General features: G+C 35.8%; 2 protein-coding genes across 2 annotated transcripts; one reads left to right on the top strand and one right to left on the bottom strand.

The window, feature by feature from the left end:
* Nucleotides 1-1,436: 1,436 nt before the first annotated feature.
* Nucleotides 1,437-12,869, bottom strand: LOC136030891 (uncharacterized). The gene is made up of 2 exons (XM_065709984.1): nucleotides 12,520-12,869; nucleotides 1,437-7,777 (listed from the first exon to the last, which is right to left on the bottom strand). Exon 2 carries the CDS (start codon nucleotides 4,921-4,923, stop codon nucleotides 3,961-3,963), a length of 963 nt encoding a protein of 320 aa, XP_065566056.1. The 5' UTR covers nucleotides 4,924-7,777; nucleotides 12,520-12,869; the 3' UTR covers nucleotides 1,437-3,960.
* On the top strand, nucleotides 5,551-8,997 carry LOC136031545 (vitelline membrane outer layer protein 1 homolog). Its single transcript, XM_065711215.1, has 2 exons — nucleotides 5,551-5,559; nucleotides 8,551-8,997. Exons 1-2 carry the CDS (start codon nucleotides 5,551-5,553, stop codon nucleotides 8,995-8,997), a joined length of 456 nt encoding a protein of 151 aa, XP_065567287.1.
* Nucleotides 12,870-17,434: the final 4,565 nt, after the last annotated feature.

The raw sequence follows: 17,434 nt of genomic DNA, 5'->3' as shown, positions 1-17,434 counted from the left end.
GATACATAATATCAAGGGTCGTATCCAGGTCTTTTGTTAGGAGGGCTATTTTTTGTGAGGGGGGGGGGGCAAAAACTACAAAAATGTGAAATTAATACTTGACCCCTCTTGATTTCTAGGAATATGTCTGATCTACGCTGTTATTATGAGAGTAAAGAATAACATTAAACCCCAAAATGAGCAGAATTCATTCCTTATAGGAAAGGTACTGCCCCTTCCTCATCCTCACCTCTGCGTCATGGTCGTAGATTAATTAAAAAACAGGTTTTTTCAACTGAAAGTAAGGAGCAACATTAAAACTTAAAAAACTAGAAATTATTATTATATGAGGGGGTTCGCCTCCTTGTCAATACCTTGCTCTTTACGCTAAAGGTCAAATTTTGTTCCAATCCTTTAAGAATGACCCCTGAATCACAAAGGCCGTTTAATTAGAATACGTAGCTCTTTTGAAAGTACCAAAAATACTCTAGCGCAAAGAGCGAGGTATTGACGAGGGGGCAAACACTCTTATATATGTAATAATTTCTGTTCGTTTAAAGTTTTAATGTTGTTCCTTACTTTCAGTTGAAAAAACTTGTTTTTTATTTAATTTCTGATAGTTTTTGAATAATGCTGGGAAAACCGGCACCCCCTTCGTGGAAAATTCTCTTCCCCCATGGAATATCTTCCCACATAAACTGAATGAACCCTCTCGCGATATTCTAGGACCACTGGGTTGATGCGATCACCCTTGGAAAAAAACAAACAAACACGCATCCGTGATCTTTCTCATGGCAAAAAATTCAGAATTCAACATTTTTGCAGATAGGAGCTTGAAACTTCTACAGTAGTGTTCTCTGATACGCTAAATCGGATTTTGTGATTTTCATTAAGATTCTATGAATTTTAGGGTTTTCCCTTTTTTCTTGAAAATAAGGCACATTTTCTCAGGCTCGTAACTTTTGATGGGTAAGAATAAACTCGACGAAACATATATATTTAAAATCAGGATAAAAATCGATTTTTTTTATATATATCTATTGGTATCAAAATTCTTTTTTTGAGAGTTTCGGTTACTATTGAGCCGGGTCGCTCTTTACTTACAGTTCATTGCCACGAACTGTTTGAAACTTTGGAGGATGCTCATTTGATGAGAAATTGATAGTTCTAGTCCTTTTTTTAGTGAAAAGTGACTGAAAACCAACTAGCCACGGGAGGGATGATAGTTGGTATAATCCACGGGGTATGTTTTTCGAGAGTGAGTATTTTCCGACAGTGACAGGGTGGAAACATAAAACATAAACAGACATAGAAAAGGAGAAATAAATCTGGGTTTGTGACGTTCATTTTTCTTTGTTTGTGTGACAAGAAAACAGAGCTTTTCTATGAATCATCTTGACAATCTTTTATATCATGACTTTAAAAAAACAATGCCAACAAGGTTGAACATGTAATAATAACAATAATAATTTTATTTTTGCCCGCTTATGCAAAAAAAAGACAGAAGCGGAGTAATACAAAAGAAGGAAAGGAAAAAACAAGAACACTCAGCATCAAAGAACTAAATTAAGTAATAACTTCTTCATTCGCACTCGTAGATCAGGTGTTGAGGCAAAAACTCGAACAATTTTTCCAATGCCTTTTTTTCTTCACTTGTTTCAGTAGACAGCACAACGACAGTTGGGTCCACCATATTTTGAGGTCTTATTAAAAATGTGGTTCTCTCGTAGAGCGGGTATCGAAGCAAAACTTCAAGTATTTGCAGTAAACAGATCGGAGTTTTAGTCTGTCAGTTTATGTGAACCAGTCCCATAGCTGAGATACATAAAGCAGGTGAGTGAGAGCAACCGCTGCGTAAAGCTTTGCAAGAATCTTCCTGGTGAAGCTAAATTTCAGAGAGACAAGCTTCCCCTAACTTGAACGAAGTCTCTTGGTAATTTTCTCGATTGTTAGTAAACGAGAACAAATGAAATCATGACCGTACGTTATTCCCAGGTATTTCATGATATTTACAGGGAAAATTTTTATTTGTTCAACTGTCACATATGTAGGGCCACTGCTTTGCTGCTTGCTTGCTGAGGGACAAAATTTAACAAACTCCGTCTTTAGTGCGTTGACCCATAGACCGATACACTTGTAACCAGTTATCAGGTGATCAATATTTTTTTGTAGGGAAGTTAGGTTGAAGCTTAACATCAGCAGGTTGTCAGCATATGAAAGCAGTCTGAGGTCACATAGATTGATGCTGAATCCTCCAGCAACGTTTTTGTTATTCCAGATGTCAAGGTATCAAATAGGATAGGACCTAATACAGATCCTTGACGAAGACCTCGAACAAATCTAATCGGTCTGCTCAGTTGGTCCCCTGTCGGTCTAGCTTTCACAAAACTTCCTGAGTACCAGAAGGATAAGAGTGCTATGGCATGAGCATTTACACCATACCCGAGTAATTTCAAGAACACCTGAGACTGCGCAACTGAATCAAATGCATTTGAGATGTCTACGCTGCACACAAAGAGTGAGGATCCCATTTTGTGTGCTTTGTCAATAGCTCTCTTTAAAAGCCTAAGTACAAACGTGCAACTCCGGTTTCGACGGAATCCGAACTAACGAAAATCCAATATACACTTCCCCAACATTTCTGGAAGGAGAAGCAACTCGAGGACCTTACTGGGAACACTTGAAACGGTAATTGGTCTATATCCTGTGCACCGATTTTGGTTTTTCCTTTTTTGGAGATATTTGACAGAACACCAGCACAAAATGAGCTGGGGACCACACCGTAATCGACACACATCTGGAACAGAAGAGTGATATGCTCAAATAAGAGGTCAGTGCCATGCCTTAGGTTATCCGGACAAATACCATCAAGACCAGGTGCCTTTCCGCGTTTTAATTTACAAACTGTTTTAGCTATAGCCAATTTAGATATCACAAAGGTATTTTGAACTTTTAACAAGGTTTTGAGTTTTTTGTTTAAGCATTTTTCACAATCCCGTTCAAGCTTGGGGTCTTTGGAATCAAACACTGTAGAGTAAAACCTTAACCACTCCTCTTCCAGAATGTCAGATGATCACGTTTTTCCACTGGTCTAAGATCTCTTGAAGAACTTCCACATCACTTTCGGGTTTTTTAAGGCTTGCTCTGAAATCTTATCAGCTTTTTCACTTTTCAGTTTTTCCGTTAGATTTAGGTAGTCCTTCTTTGTGCTCCAAAATAGTTGGAAGATCACTCCAGATCTGGGCTTATCGGATTCCTTCGAGACATTGTACCACAACTTAACACGTTTTTTTGCTTGCTTGACCAGGGGACACTTGTCCCAACCTGGCTTTTGAGAAACAGAACGGACGTTACGACAGGGGATAGCTAACTTTTCTGCGGTTTTTATAGCGTGGGAAATTTCCTCACAATAGATATTTGAAGTGACCGAATCTTGGACACCGTGCCCTAGTAGCTGGTAGGGCTCTTTAACTTTTCTCAGGATTTCGTCACAAGTATGTTGATACAACACCGTATCAATTTTTCACACTTAGTTTTGATAAAGTATTTTTTGGTTTGGCGGTTGGCAAAAGATTGAAAGGGAACACTAAAAAATAGACCTAAATGGTCGGAATAAACGCTTATATTTTTCATGAGTGGAAAGTTTGTTATCACCTGGTCAATATTACTTGTAGAGCCACTATTATGTATACATGTAAACTGGTGACCTTTGTCACAAAAGGATATCCCGTCTGTGAGTGCTGATAGAAGGATGTCTTTTAGTTTACCAGGTAAGCAGGGGTTGCACTGGAAGTCTCCACAAATCAGAACGCGTCAGTTACCGATTCTACACAAGAGTCTGCTTAAACGAGTATACGCTTCAACATAGTGTTTCTCAGAACGATCGTTATTCAGGTATGCTGGAAGATATACATTGAAGAGGAAAAAGCTAGTTGACCCAACAAATTCCACAGAAGCGTATAAGTCACACGACTCATACAGCTAACAGGGAATGTGGTCGTCGACTATAACAGCAGCACCGCCGCTAGGTCTTCCAAGCGTAAATTGTTGTTTTGCTTCATGTATGAAAACTGATTTGCGCGGAAAGGACTGGAACAGAACAAAATTTTGCTTGGTAAGTAGGTGCTCTTGTGCACAAATTACATTATAATCGTAGCAAATTCCATTAAGGTTGCCTATTTTCACAGCATTGTGTCCGTATATGTTTCGGCAAAATACCTTTAAATTGTTCATTTTTGGGGGTTGACACGCTTTGTTCATGGCTTTCTTAACGGCTGGAAAGATCAGGCTATAGCTTGGATGATCGCTCTTTCCGTTGGGACAGAGGGCACACTCGACATTGTTTGATTGACATGGTGTTTCCTTTGTCGATTCATTGGGCCCTGCACAACGAGGGTAGCAGGGCTGATTGCTGCAGTCTCGAGCCAGATGTTTGAAAGACTGGCACCTAAAGCGTCTTTTTGAGATTTCTTTGAACGTCGTTACTTTGAGGTGGGTGTATTCAACAAAGATACCTTGCCGGATAGCCCTATCAGTTGATAATGCATCTGCAAAATGTCTGTGAAGTGAAATATCTTTTAGCTTCTGTGACATGGGGGTTATCTCTTCTGGGGTAGAACCTGGCGGGACGAATTTCGCAACAGCCATGAACTTTTCTATCTGGTATTTCACTTTAATGTCAGGCATCTTAAATAACGACTCAACTAGGACTTGGGAAGCAGATTCCGTTTTGATATAAGCCACTAGGCCAAACTTTGTCTGGTGAATCTTCTGCACATGCGCAGGGATTATAAAATCCTCGATAAACTGTTTCTGATTTGAACAAAATTTTGTCTTTTCCGGGGCTGGACCAATAATGAACACCCGATTGAGCGGTTTTACCGGTGCTGGGAATGGGGGCCATTCGGAAGTCTGGGGTAGAGCAGTTTTGCATTGGTCAATCATTATTTACAGTTTTCTGACACACTCATTTACGCGGACTGCCATGGATGTGATCACATCCTGCGGGATACGGGGGATTTCAGAGATTTTCTATATCGTGAACCTGATTTTAAGCTCACTGTTATTGAGTAGAGTTTTAATCGTATCATACATATCGCTGGACAACACATCACGGCCAATTTAAGACCTTCTTTTTTTCGCCAGATTTCCATTATATTTATTCACAATATTATTCAGCTCATCATGGGCTTCATGAATTTGTTCACGAATAAAGAACTTGACGGCAGGGCTGACTACCGAATGTTTCGTAATATCCTGATGCTTCAAGCATGTTTCAACGAAGTTTAATACCGGCGAATATATGTACCGATTAATTGCCATCACCAACAAATCACGCATGTAAATCCGAAATCAACAAAGAACAAGGGAGGTGTAAGAACCCCCTCACCAATTTCCTACAATTTGCGGGTAACTGAATACCGCCGGGTACAATACGGCGCTTGTGGGGGGCTCCTTCCCCTCTTCTGCTTGTTCTCAGTAAACTCAGATGCACCTTAATGACATGGCAACAAAGATGTTGCTATATGAAATTAAAAAAGTAGATGTCGTGCCAATCTGTTTGTGAAAAAAATGGCACTGGTAAAAATACCCAGAGAGAAAGACTTATACAAGGAATTGGATACGTTCTCTCAGATACTAAATAACTAAAAATCTGTCATTAGGGTGTAGAAGTCAATATGAAAATAACTTCAAAGTAATGTAGAAGCTTTATCCCATTAAGGGCAAAGAAGCAAACTCAGCCACAATAGCTTTTTATATAACATAGATGGCATAGAATCTGAGCAGTTGCACGAGGGTTCAGGTGCATGAGGGTTCAGTTACACGGGGGTTCAGTTACAGGAGTTTAGTTGCTTGAGAGAGAAGGATTTATTCATCAAACGGATAATAAACAAAAAATGGCTACTAAAAAGCAAAGCTTGTCCGAGGGGGAGATAGAGAAAACAAAATACATAAAATAAAAGAACACTAGGCCACCAAAACCACTAATACCACCACAATCAAATATAAATATGAAAAAAAACATCATTACTTTACTTTTCCTCTGGGAACTACATATCATCATAACCCCCAGAATAAATAAAATAAACGAATGAATCAAAGCTCATTATCTAAGAAAAGCAGTATCTGGGAGAGCCAGATACTTGAACATCTGGTTCAAGTATATACGGGTGTATAAGAGAAAAATAAGGATGGCGGAGAACAGATTTAGGAAAAAAATGTTTGAGTTTCTTCATTATACCTAGATTTCTTGCCAGAATTTTACTAGTTAAAGTTACATGCTGCTTAAAAGATACAGTTTCATCAGTTACAATCCCGAGGTATTTAAAAGAAACAGTACGTTTTATAGCTCCATTAGACCTATTTAATTCCTTCATCCATGGGTAAAAAACCGGTGATCGTGAGAAAAAGACAAAATTAGACTTGCTTATATTTATCCTTAGTTTATTTACCCTCAGCCACGTTACAATTTTATCAACTGATTCCCTCATTGACTTCTCAAGCAGCTGCGCTGTCTTAGCTGTGGTAATTACTGTTGTGTCAGTAGCAAAAAGCAAAACTGTTTCATTAGTGGGGTTAACCGTTAGTTCATTTATTCTGTAGCAAAAATTACTTAGAGAGTTCGGTAAATCACTTATAAATATCAAGAATAATATAAGACCAAGAACTGATCCTTGCGGAACACCTATTTCAACCAGTTTTTCTCCTGAAGAAGAATCATTTAGTTGAACATACTGATAACGATTACTTAAAAACTTTCTTAAAAAATTCGACGCTTTTCCCCTCAGACCATACACCTCACACTTTTTAAGAAGAAGTTCATGGTCCACCATGTCGAAAGCTTTTATCAGATCTAAAAATAGTGCACCTACTTTAAAACCTTTCTCTAATGCCACATTGATAATAGTTGTTAAATAAATCATTGCCTGTTCCATTGTTGTTTTTCTACGGAACCCAAATTGTGTCTCTACCAGTAATTTATGATCCTCCAAAAAACTCATCATTCTAGTACTAAAACACTTCTCTAAAACGCGGGAAAGTGTGGGTAAAATACTTATCGGTCTGTAACTTCCTGGGTCAGTTTTAATACCACCCTTATGAATTGGGGTTACACGGGCAACTTTAAAATAATCTGTAAATTTCCCTTGACGAAAACACTTGTTAATTAATTCACATAAAACTTGAGATATAATAGGGAATATAAACTTAAGAGTTTTAAAGTGATTTGATCACTACCAGATGAGTTACTTCGTAACCCATCAATAATTTGTTTAATTTTATCAACTGTTACAAGTCTAAGATGAAGAGATACATCAATCGGGTCCCTCAGTACAGATTCATACGTCGGATCACTAATATCAGGCACAATGGATATTGCTAGATTTTGACTAATATTTGAAAAATAACACTGAAATTCATTGCATACATTATCCTCCAAATTTAAAGTCTCACCCTTTGCACTAATTAATTCTACGGGAACACTATTTGTTTTTAAATCAATCACTTCTTTTATTAATCCCCAAGTTTTTCTTAGTTTCCTTAAACTTCTTCTCAAAATATTTCTTTTTTTCACTTCTTATCTTGGGGTTTCGTTACACGATGGTTGAGTTACACGCACACCAATTTGGCTATCGTCAGGCCAAAATCACAAAATTATTGCCTTGAGGAACATTGGCACAAATAGACACTTTGTCGTAGCATCATCAGTTAGTACTTGGACAGGGTGCTATTACTTCAAATTTCTTTTCAATTAATCCTTTACCGATATTCTATTATGGCTAGTTTGACACGATCATTCCTGGAAAAGAGCAAAAAAAGACAATTAAACAGGTATCCGTTATTGACCACCTCGAAAAAAATGCAGATTATTTATTTTCCATTTTCTGGGTAATCAGATGCGTTTAATTTAATAGTTAAATATTCAAGAAGATGGCATACTCCTTTTTTCGGGGGAATCTTCCCTATTTTTCTAGAATTATTTAAAGTTTCTTACGTCAATTACTCATGATGGATAAATTTTTAACTTAAAGAATCCTGAATATTTGGAACCACCCATAAAAGGCAAAACAGTTTTATGGATCGATTTTTTTTTAATTTTTGTTACTATTGGTAAGTGTCACTTTTTTCTTACAGTTCACTATTACGAATAGTTGGTTAGCTCCCTATCAAAGTACAAGAACGGCTATTTAATAAATAAATATATATATATATATATATATATATATATATATATATATATATATATATATATATATATATATATATATATATATATATATATATATATATATATATATATATATATATATATATATATATATATATATATATATATATATATATATATATATATTTATATATATATATATATATATATATATATATATATATATATATATATATATATATTTATATATATACATATATATATATATATATATATATATATATATATATATATATATATATATATATATATATTTATATATTTATATTTATATATATATATACATTTTCTATGGAATCTAATCCTACTCCAATAATCCTTTAATTCTGGGTTCATATTTGCAGGTTGAACCTGAGAATGTCTTAGATGAAACATCAGTGAACTCAATTTGTTTAGAATGTGTATACGCTGACTCTGGTCAAATTGCAAACCGTGCTTGCTCCTCGGAAGGTCCATGGGGTCAATGGCGTGGGCCTTACAATTGCCCAATGATAGGATATAGCCGCTCATATATCGTCGGATTTTCACTTAAAAATCAAAAAGAAGGTCGTATAAGAGATGAAACTGCCATTAATAACATGCAAGCGCTGTGTAGAACGTTTGACGGTACGAGCGGAATCACAATGATTGAAGGAAATGGTAATTCACATGGCACATATACAGCTTTTAGTTCCACATGTCCAACTGGTTCCGCAGTTTGCGCTATCATGACAAGGGTTGAACCGGACAGGGGGAATTTAATAGATGACACAGCCTTGAATGATGCCCAGTTAGCGTGCTGCACGTTGTAAGATCCCTTTTGTGTTGTTGATTCTAAATAGTGCTCATGTTAAATAATCACCGGAACCAACAAATTTGTTATATCATTTATTAAAATTTATTTTGAGTTTTATTACATTCAACTATTTATCAAGTTTCTTGTGTTAGGGAGCTATCTGTTTTATACCTTTTTCAATTTGTGCGCTAAAGACTTTTTATATTGAACAAAGGATAAAAAAAACAGATGCAAAACTTTGATAGCTATAAATTTTCATACATCTGGTTTATATACAAAAAAGAACAAGAAATCCAATTACATTTTAACGGAAAATTCTCAACAGGCAACAGGATAAGATTTTTCAAAATATGTTTCATTGCGCCATTCTTGTGTGGAGCATTCAGTGTGGAACGTTTCCTATTGTGGATTAAATACAAAAAAACAAGTATTTTTTCAATTGAAACAAAGAAGCAACATTAAAACTTAAATGAATATAAATTATTCACAGATAAGGGGATAACCCTCCTCAATCCCTTGCTCTTCACGCAAAAGTTTTTTCAGTATTTAAAAAAAACTTCTTATTCTAATTAAACAGCCTGGTGACTAATCCTACGGTTGGTCGTCTGACCTGCTAATTTCACATATATACATTCTTTATTTCGCCTAAACATTCTTATTTTCAAATCGCTCACGTGCGGCACTCAAAAGGTCCTTCTTTTTCTTGGTAAGATTTTCTGATAAGAAGACTCCCGTTTTGGCTAGTTTCTGTTTTGATGCATAAGCCTTGCCAGCCACTTCAGCAGACCTAAACTTTACAAGGACGGGGGCTACCTTGTAAGGTTTATTAGGGTCTAGGCTTGGCTTGAATCACGACACACTAATAATATCAGATTCCAAGATATCAGTGAGCTCCATTTTTGCGTGAATAATTCCAAGCACTGCATATTTTACTGTTGAACCCGGGCTCTGTTTAACACCAGCAAAAATAAGAGAATCAAGCTTCGATTCCTGTTCCAGATCGTCTAAACTGACTTCGATCTTGGCAATTCTGTTTTCTAGCAACAGAACCTGATTCTTCACAATTGATAGTTCTTTCTCCAGTGAAGCAAACTTGGGTTGAAACTCCAAAACAATAGCGTCATAAATTTCATTTACGATAGAATCTGTATCGCAAGACTTGCAGTCTGAATTTGAATGAATTCGTTCGTTGACTTTCGCCAGAATTTTCGATGAAAAGGGTTTCGATCCTACCTTCTTGCCACAGGGAAAGGTCATCCCTAGCCCAATTTTGGGTGCTTTCATTAATCAAAAGGCATAGACCGCCCCGCTTCATGGCTGTCCGTTCTCTTCGCTCGCAAACATATCCCGGAAGAGAAAAATCCCAGGGCAGTAACTTGCTATAAACAAATGTCCCACATAGGCCTACAATGCATGGCTTCTTATTTAGTAAACTTAAAATCTCACATAAAGGGGAATATGTCGTTCTTAGACCTTGACAATTCCAGAAAACGATCGCTCTTTCTGTACTCGCAGGTTTTGAATACTTATAAAGATTATTCGGATTCACATAATTACTTGGGCAACAATTCAACGAAAAATTATCGAAACATCCCCCGGAAGTGTGTCACGAGCTTGGCTTCCAAGAATAAACCGGTTTTGTTCAAATTCATGCAAAGTGTCATCATATCTATTCACGCTCATTGAAGAAGGTGACTACTTTATACGACAAAAAAAAACAAAAAAAAAAAAAAAACTGATAGGCAGAAAGAAGAAGGGAAAAGAAAGAGGGAAACGTGAAAGGAACTGGAATTTCGGCTATAAAATACAAAGGGGAAAACAAACATACAAGTAATGCAACAAAATAATTTCACAACTCAAAATTATGCGGTCGGATTTGGCAAACGGGCCGCTTCAGCCATACCTCTAATTTTACGGATCTCTCCCGCTGAGTCTTTTCCAAAAATCGTCCCGTTGTTCGACCAAATATTTCTTTTTCCGAGCTTCCTCTTAGCCAATTCAAGAATCCACTTCTTTTTTGATGTTAGGTACTCGGTAACAAAAATTTCCGACCGAGCAAGTTTTGACTTACATGCAAACACTTTTCTTGCGGTTTCAGCAGACTTGAATGCAACCAACACAGGAGCAGGACGTTTTTTTGCACTTACAATCGTGTCCGAATCAGTAGAATTTGCTCGAAATTTAAATACAGAAACTGTTGCGGTCGAAGAAAACTCAGAAATTTGCATTTTATCCGTAATCACATTCAATAAACACTCAGAGATGGGAAGACCCCCACTTTGGCCAACACCATGAAATACAAGCAGATTCAGTCGTTTTTCATGCTCAATATGTTCAAGACGGGTTTCAATCTGTTCAATCCTGTTTTTTAAGACTAGGTTCGCGTTTTGGAGAGACCGTAATTAGTTTTCAATCTCATCAAACTTGGTCGAATTCTGGACGTGTGAATCTGAGAAACAATAGAGTCAACCATATCCGCACTATTTGATATTCCAACTTTTTCACAAAATTTTTTTTCAATATCATTCCGGATATTGGATTTTAGTGTGTCTAAGTCCGATAAAGCAGAATTTATTGAATTCACCAATGTATCTGGTAAACTCGAATCACTAATCTCGAGATGCTTATTAGGAAATTTAGCTAATTCCGCAAAAGTTTTCACAACGCCTAATTCATTCTTCTTCTTAGCCTCCTTTGGGTAAAATTATAGCAGTTCATATAACTGGCTTACCAATAAAGTGAATATACCACTCGATGCCTTTTTTTTTATGTTCTTTACGAATATAATAATCGCTTCTCCGTAAATTCAAATTTAAGCACTTTTTAACCTAACCATATTATAAATAATTTTAGCACTGAGAAAATGTAGCATTATTTTTTCGAAAACGATAGAAAAGATGGCGCTGAGAAAACGTAGTATTATTTTTTTGGAAAACGAGCGATAAGTCATACTTTAATGGAAAATTCGTCATTTTTAAGAGCTCAAAAGTGTTTAAATTTGAATATGCGGTAGAAGCGATTATTATATTCGTAAAGAACATAAAAAAAGGCATCAAGTGGTATGTTCACTTTATTGGTAAGTCAGTTATATGAACTGTCATAATTTTTTGAAAATTCGTCATTTTTAAGAGTTAAAAAAGTGCTTAAATTTGAATTTACGGTACAAGCTATTATTATATTCGTAAAGAATATAAAAAGGCATCGATTTGTATTTTTACTTTATTGGTAAGTCAGTTATATGAACTGCTATAATTTTACCCTCCTTTGAAATACTAACAAAGCCCGAAAGCTGTGAGGCTATTGTTGTCATGATTTCATGTCTTTTGTAACAAAATAAAACATAGGATATTTTTTTTGTTCTTGGCCTTAATTATATCCAACACTCGGCATGGCCATGGTGGTTAACTTTTGAATTTTGCTAGAACAACAGCATCGTTTGTGAACTGAACCATTGAAATATATTTTCAAAATAAAAACAAAATAAAAAAAAACTGCACTTAACTTTGAATAGGTAGGCCCACATGAGCTTGGCAATCACCTTATAGTCGGTTCCTGAGTCCATATCTGAATGCAAAAAGTACTCTGAAAATTTACAGTCACTGCTGGCTATTATTGCATCTGCTCTGAATGAATGCTGACCTCATGTTAAGTCCTCTAACGTATCAAGTCCTATAACGCTTAAAAAAAACTCTAGCAATCAAGCCGTCACATCCAAAGATCGTATCCAATCTAATTCAATATCAAGTTCATTAGTAATTTTTTATGACCAACAGATCATATCCAATTTTGTTCAATAGGTCAATGGGCTTTTTTAGGAAACAGGTTTTGAGAATGCAATACAAATCACAACTAGGTCCTTTCGCTTTGAACGATGAATGATAACTGAATAAATGAACCCTAGATAGATGAATAGATGACTGATAATAAATAAAGGAAACCTAAAACGAACATAAATTTTGATAAACTACCGATTCAAACTCAAAACGAGCGGAGAGTAACAGGATTAGGGTTGACAACCCCAATGCCTTCTCAAGACTACATAATTTGCACTTTACTGAGAACAAAATACATACAAAATATTTCACTTTTTTGACTTTAATCAATAAAAGATTAATAAGACTTTAAAGGATGAATATCAGTATTTGTATATTAAACTGACGATCCGTAGTCATCTTTTTTATCAGTGAAGGGCACATTATGTTTTGGTCTTGAAAAGGCATGGGGGGGGGGTCGTGAACCCTACTCATTATAATACAATTAACCGTTGCTATGACATTGGTTTTATAACCTTTTTATAACCTGTAAATTCACATACTTCTCGAAATTTTCATCTTTATGGTCTTAGCCTTACAAGTAGAAGTAATGGGAGCAGTAAATATAGAAGTGGTAGTGGTAGTAGCATTAGTAGTAGCTTTCACATATTGCCTTTTGGTCAATTGGTCTTCTTTAAGCATTTTCAGAAAGTTCCAACTTAATGACCAAATCCATTCTTAAGATACGCTCTTTTGACAATATGTATGTACATGGTATCTTTTGATTTAGTTTAAATTTCCCCTCAATATTGTCAATGCAGTAGTGTGGTAATAGTGGTAGCAGTGGTAGTTGTATTAGTAGTAGTAGTAGTAGTAGTAGTAGCATTAATAGTAGTAGCAGTAGACATAGTAGTTGTGGTAGATGTAGCAGTAATAATAGCGTGCAAATATTACCTTTTCGGTCAATTGATCATCTCCCTTATCATTTCCTGAAAGTTCCAAATCAAAATAGTTGATCTTTCCTGAGTTACACCCTTTTAAAAACCTGTATACAAATAATGTGTTTACATTTAGTACATCCTTTTGGAAAGTAAAGGTCAAATCTGTGTACCTTTCACAATAATATATAATATAAATAAACAATGAACGAATAACCTAACTTACAGCCCAAAGAATTTATTTTTGAATTTATTTTAGAAAGAACCTGAAACCCTTCAATAATGAATCACAGCAAACCAATGGTCTTTTTAGATGGATTTCGGGCACTTTTTAAAAACACCTACGAATTTGTTTTCAAAGTAACATTTTACTGTTAAGACTATGGAAAATAGTAATTCCATCCTTGATTCAGCTGGCAAATGACATTTTTTTTTCCACTAGAAAGTTTTTTTTAGAAAAATACTTTTGAACTTTTGGTAACCATGGGCTGTTTTGAGCCCTTTTAAGGCTCAAATTTATAGTCATCCAGAGGCAATTATTGAATTATTAAAGAGCATAAAAAAGGTATCAAGTGTTATGTTCTTTTCATTCTAGCTTGATTTTTTTGAAAACTGCAAATTTATCCAAACTGGAGTCTTATTTTGGAATGCTGCCAAATCTTGGACGCAGGCTCTTAAGTTAAACAAGACAAGGTCAACTTATAAGAGAAAAAAACAACAACTTTTTTTCAACTGAAAGTAAGGAGCGGTATTAAAACTTAAAACGAGCAGAAAGAGCGGGGCGTTGATGAGGAAGCAGCCCCTTTCATATGCGAAGTAATTTCTGTTCGTTTTAAGTTTTAATGTCGCTCCTTACTTTCAGTTAAAAAAACTTATTTTTTAAAATTTAATTTCTGAACGTTTTTGAATCAATGCATGTTTTGATTTTGGCTCTCCGCAGAGGAATAATTAAAACGAAATTTGCATTTTTTTTTTTTTTTTGGCTAAATGGCTTTCTCATGGTTTTGATCGAATGATCTTGGGAAAAAAGGAGCGGTGGAGGAGGCCTAGTTGCCCTTCAATTTTTTGGTTACTTAAAAAGGCAACTAGAACTTTTAATTTTTTACGAATGTTTTTATTAGTAAAAGATATACGTAACTTACAAATTAGTATGTTTTTATTACTAATATGAGAGGGCTTTCCCCCTCGTCAGTACCTCACTCTTTACACTAAAGCTTAAATTTTATCCCAATTCCTTAAGGATGACCACTGAATCACAAAAGTCGTAGAATAAATAGTTAAAATTGCTAAAAATACTTTAGCGTAAAGAGCGAGGCATTAGGAGGGGGTGATCCCCTCATATGCGTAATAATTTCTGTTTGTTTTAAGTTTTAATGCTGCTCCTTACTTCTAGTTGAAAAAACTTTTTCATATTTATTTTTTCATTGTTTTTTTTTTAAATAATGCTAGAAAATCCTGCGCTCCCTTCATGGAAATTTTCTTCCCCCATGACAAATTCCTCGATGAAAAGTTCCCACAACATATCCTCCTCTTCTCGACCCCTCCCCCCAACCAAAAAATCCCCCTGAAAACGTCTGTACACTTCCCAATAACCATGGCGTTGACCAGCACTGGTCAAAGTTTGTAACTTGTAGCCCCTCCCACGGGGACTGTGGGGGAGTAAGTGGTCCCCCAAGACATAGTTATAAGGTTTTTTGACTACGCTGAATAAAATGGCTATCTCAGAATTTTGATCCGGTGACTTTGGGAAAATAATTAGCGTGTGAGGGGGCCTAGGTGCCCTCCAATTTTTTGGTCACTTAAAAAGAGCACTAGAACTTTTCATTTCCGTTAGAATGAGCCCTCTCGCAAGATTCTTGGACCACTGGGTCGATACGATTACCCCTGGAAAAAAAAAGAAAAGAAAAAAAAAGAAGAAGAAATAAACACGCATCAATGATCTGCCGTCTGGCAAAAAATTCAAAATTCCACATTTTTGTAGATAGGAGCTTGACACTTCTACAACAAGGTTCTCTGATACGCTGAATCTGTTTTTTTTTATTTTCGTTAAGATTCTATGACTTTTAGGGGATGTATCCCCCTATTTTCTAAAATAAGACAAATTTTCTCAGGCTCGTAATTTTTGATGTGTAAGACTAATCTTGATGAAACTTATATATTTAAAATCAGCATTAAAATGCAATTCTTTTGATGTAGCTATTGGTATCAAAATTCGATTTTTTAGAGTTTTGGTTACTATTGAGACGGGTCGCTCCTTACTACAGTTCGTTACCACGAACTGTTTGATTCCATAACTAACATAGGGACAAGGTGAATATACTACTCAATTTCTTTTTGCATGCTTTTTCTAAATATGTGAATCAACTAGGGCCCGATCGAAATGAATTTTTGGGGTACGATACCGATAAATCAGCATCATACCGATACGATACCGATAAATCAGCATCATACCGATACGATACCGATATAATTTGCTAACGATATAATTTTACATTCCCCTCGAAAAAACCTTACCTAAAGTTTACCCCCCCCCCTCCATTCTCTGCCCATATTCATACTCACATGTTTCTCCCCAGTCTATTACACACCAAAGAATAACCTCAATAATTTGCTGTGGTTTCCAAAAATTTGGCCATTTACACGAATTGTTTGATTTTCTTTACCTTTTCTGATCAGCAGCAGCTTTTGAGCACAGAAACAAACTGTCGGATATTTGCGGAAGTGACAAATAACAAAAAAAAAAAATCAAACTAGCCAGTTTAGTTACATAAAGACAAATACATGTAAATTTGATGGAAAGAAGCGCAAGATACTTATTGAAATTGATTATTCAAAACCCAAGTTTTAATAGCGAGACTTAAAAATTTGATTTTTTTAAAATTTCAGAACTTTGGTCGGAAGCATCTGGGGGAAAAAGGCGCGGAGGGTTGGTTGCCATCTGATGACCCTTGACTTTTAAAAAGGGAGCTAGAACTTCCGTTTTACATCGAATGACCCTTCTCCGTCGTCAATATGACCCGCTTTTCCATAAAAACCATAAATGTTAGCACTGGGCAAAAAGTAAAGCTTATAGCCCTTGCCCTGAGGGCCGTGGGGGTTTGTCATTGCCAAAAACATAGTTACTGGACCTTAAAAATATGTTGAGCAAAATGACAATCTCGTAATTTTGATTGGACGTGTTTCGGGAAATGATAGGCGTGGAGGGGGAGCTGGTTGCCCTACAATCGCTTTTAACTATTGAAAAGGAAACTAGAACTTCTGACTTCAAATCCATTGAATCCCCTCCGAATCTCATACCACCACCTTTTCCATACAAAAATTAAATGCCCCGGGTGTAATTTAAAACAAGCCAAACTCAAAACGAGCAAAAATTAACATAAGTAGGACTGACAGCCCCCTTCCCTTCTCAAAACCATGATATAATTTGCACTTCACTGAAAACAAAAATATATTTCACATGTTTTCACTTTATTTACTTTAGTAAACAAAAAATTATTAAAATTCTAAGGAATTATTATCAGTATGTGTTAGGGACCGACTGATATGGATTTTTGGGTTCTATGCCGATACCCATGAATCGATAGTGTACCGATACGATACTTAATTTGCCAATAAATTCCCCTCCGAAAAAAAATCTTACGTAAAGTTTAAACCCTTCTTTTTCTGCCCATATTCATACTCAGATGTTTCTTCCTGGTCTCTTACACACCAATATTTCTCAGCCTCAATAATTCACTGTGGAAAAATTAGGCCATTTATAAGA

The sequence above is a fragment of the Artemia franciscana genome, chromosome 9 (assembly GCF_032884065.1).
Source record: "Artemia franciscana chromosome 9, ASM3288406v1, whole genome shotgun sequence".
Taxonomy (NCBI): Eukaryota; Metazoa; Arthropoda; class Branchiopoda; order Anostraca; family Artemiidae; genus Artemia; species Artemia franciscana.
This window is presented reverse-complemented; position numbering and strand designations above follow the sequence as displayed.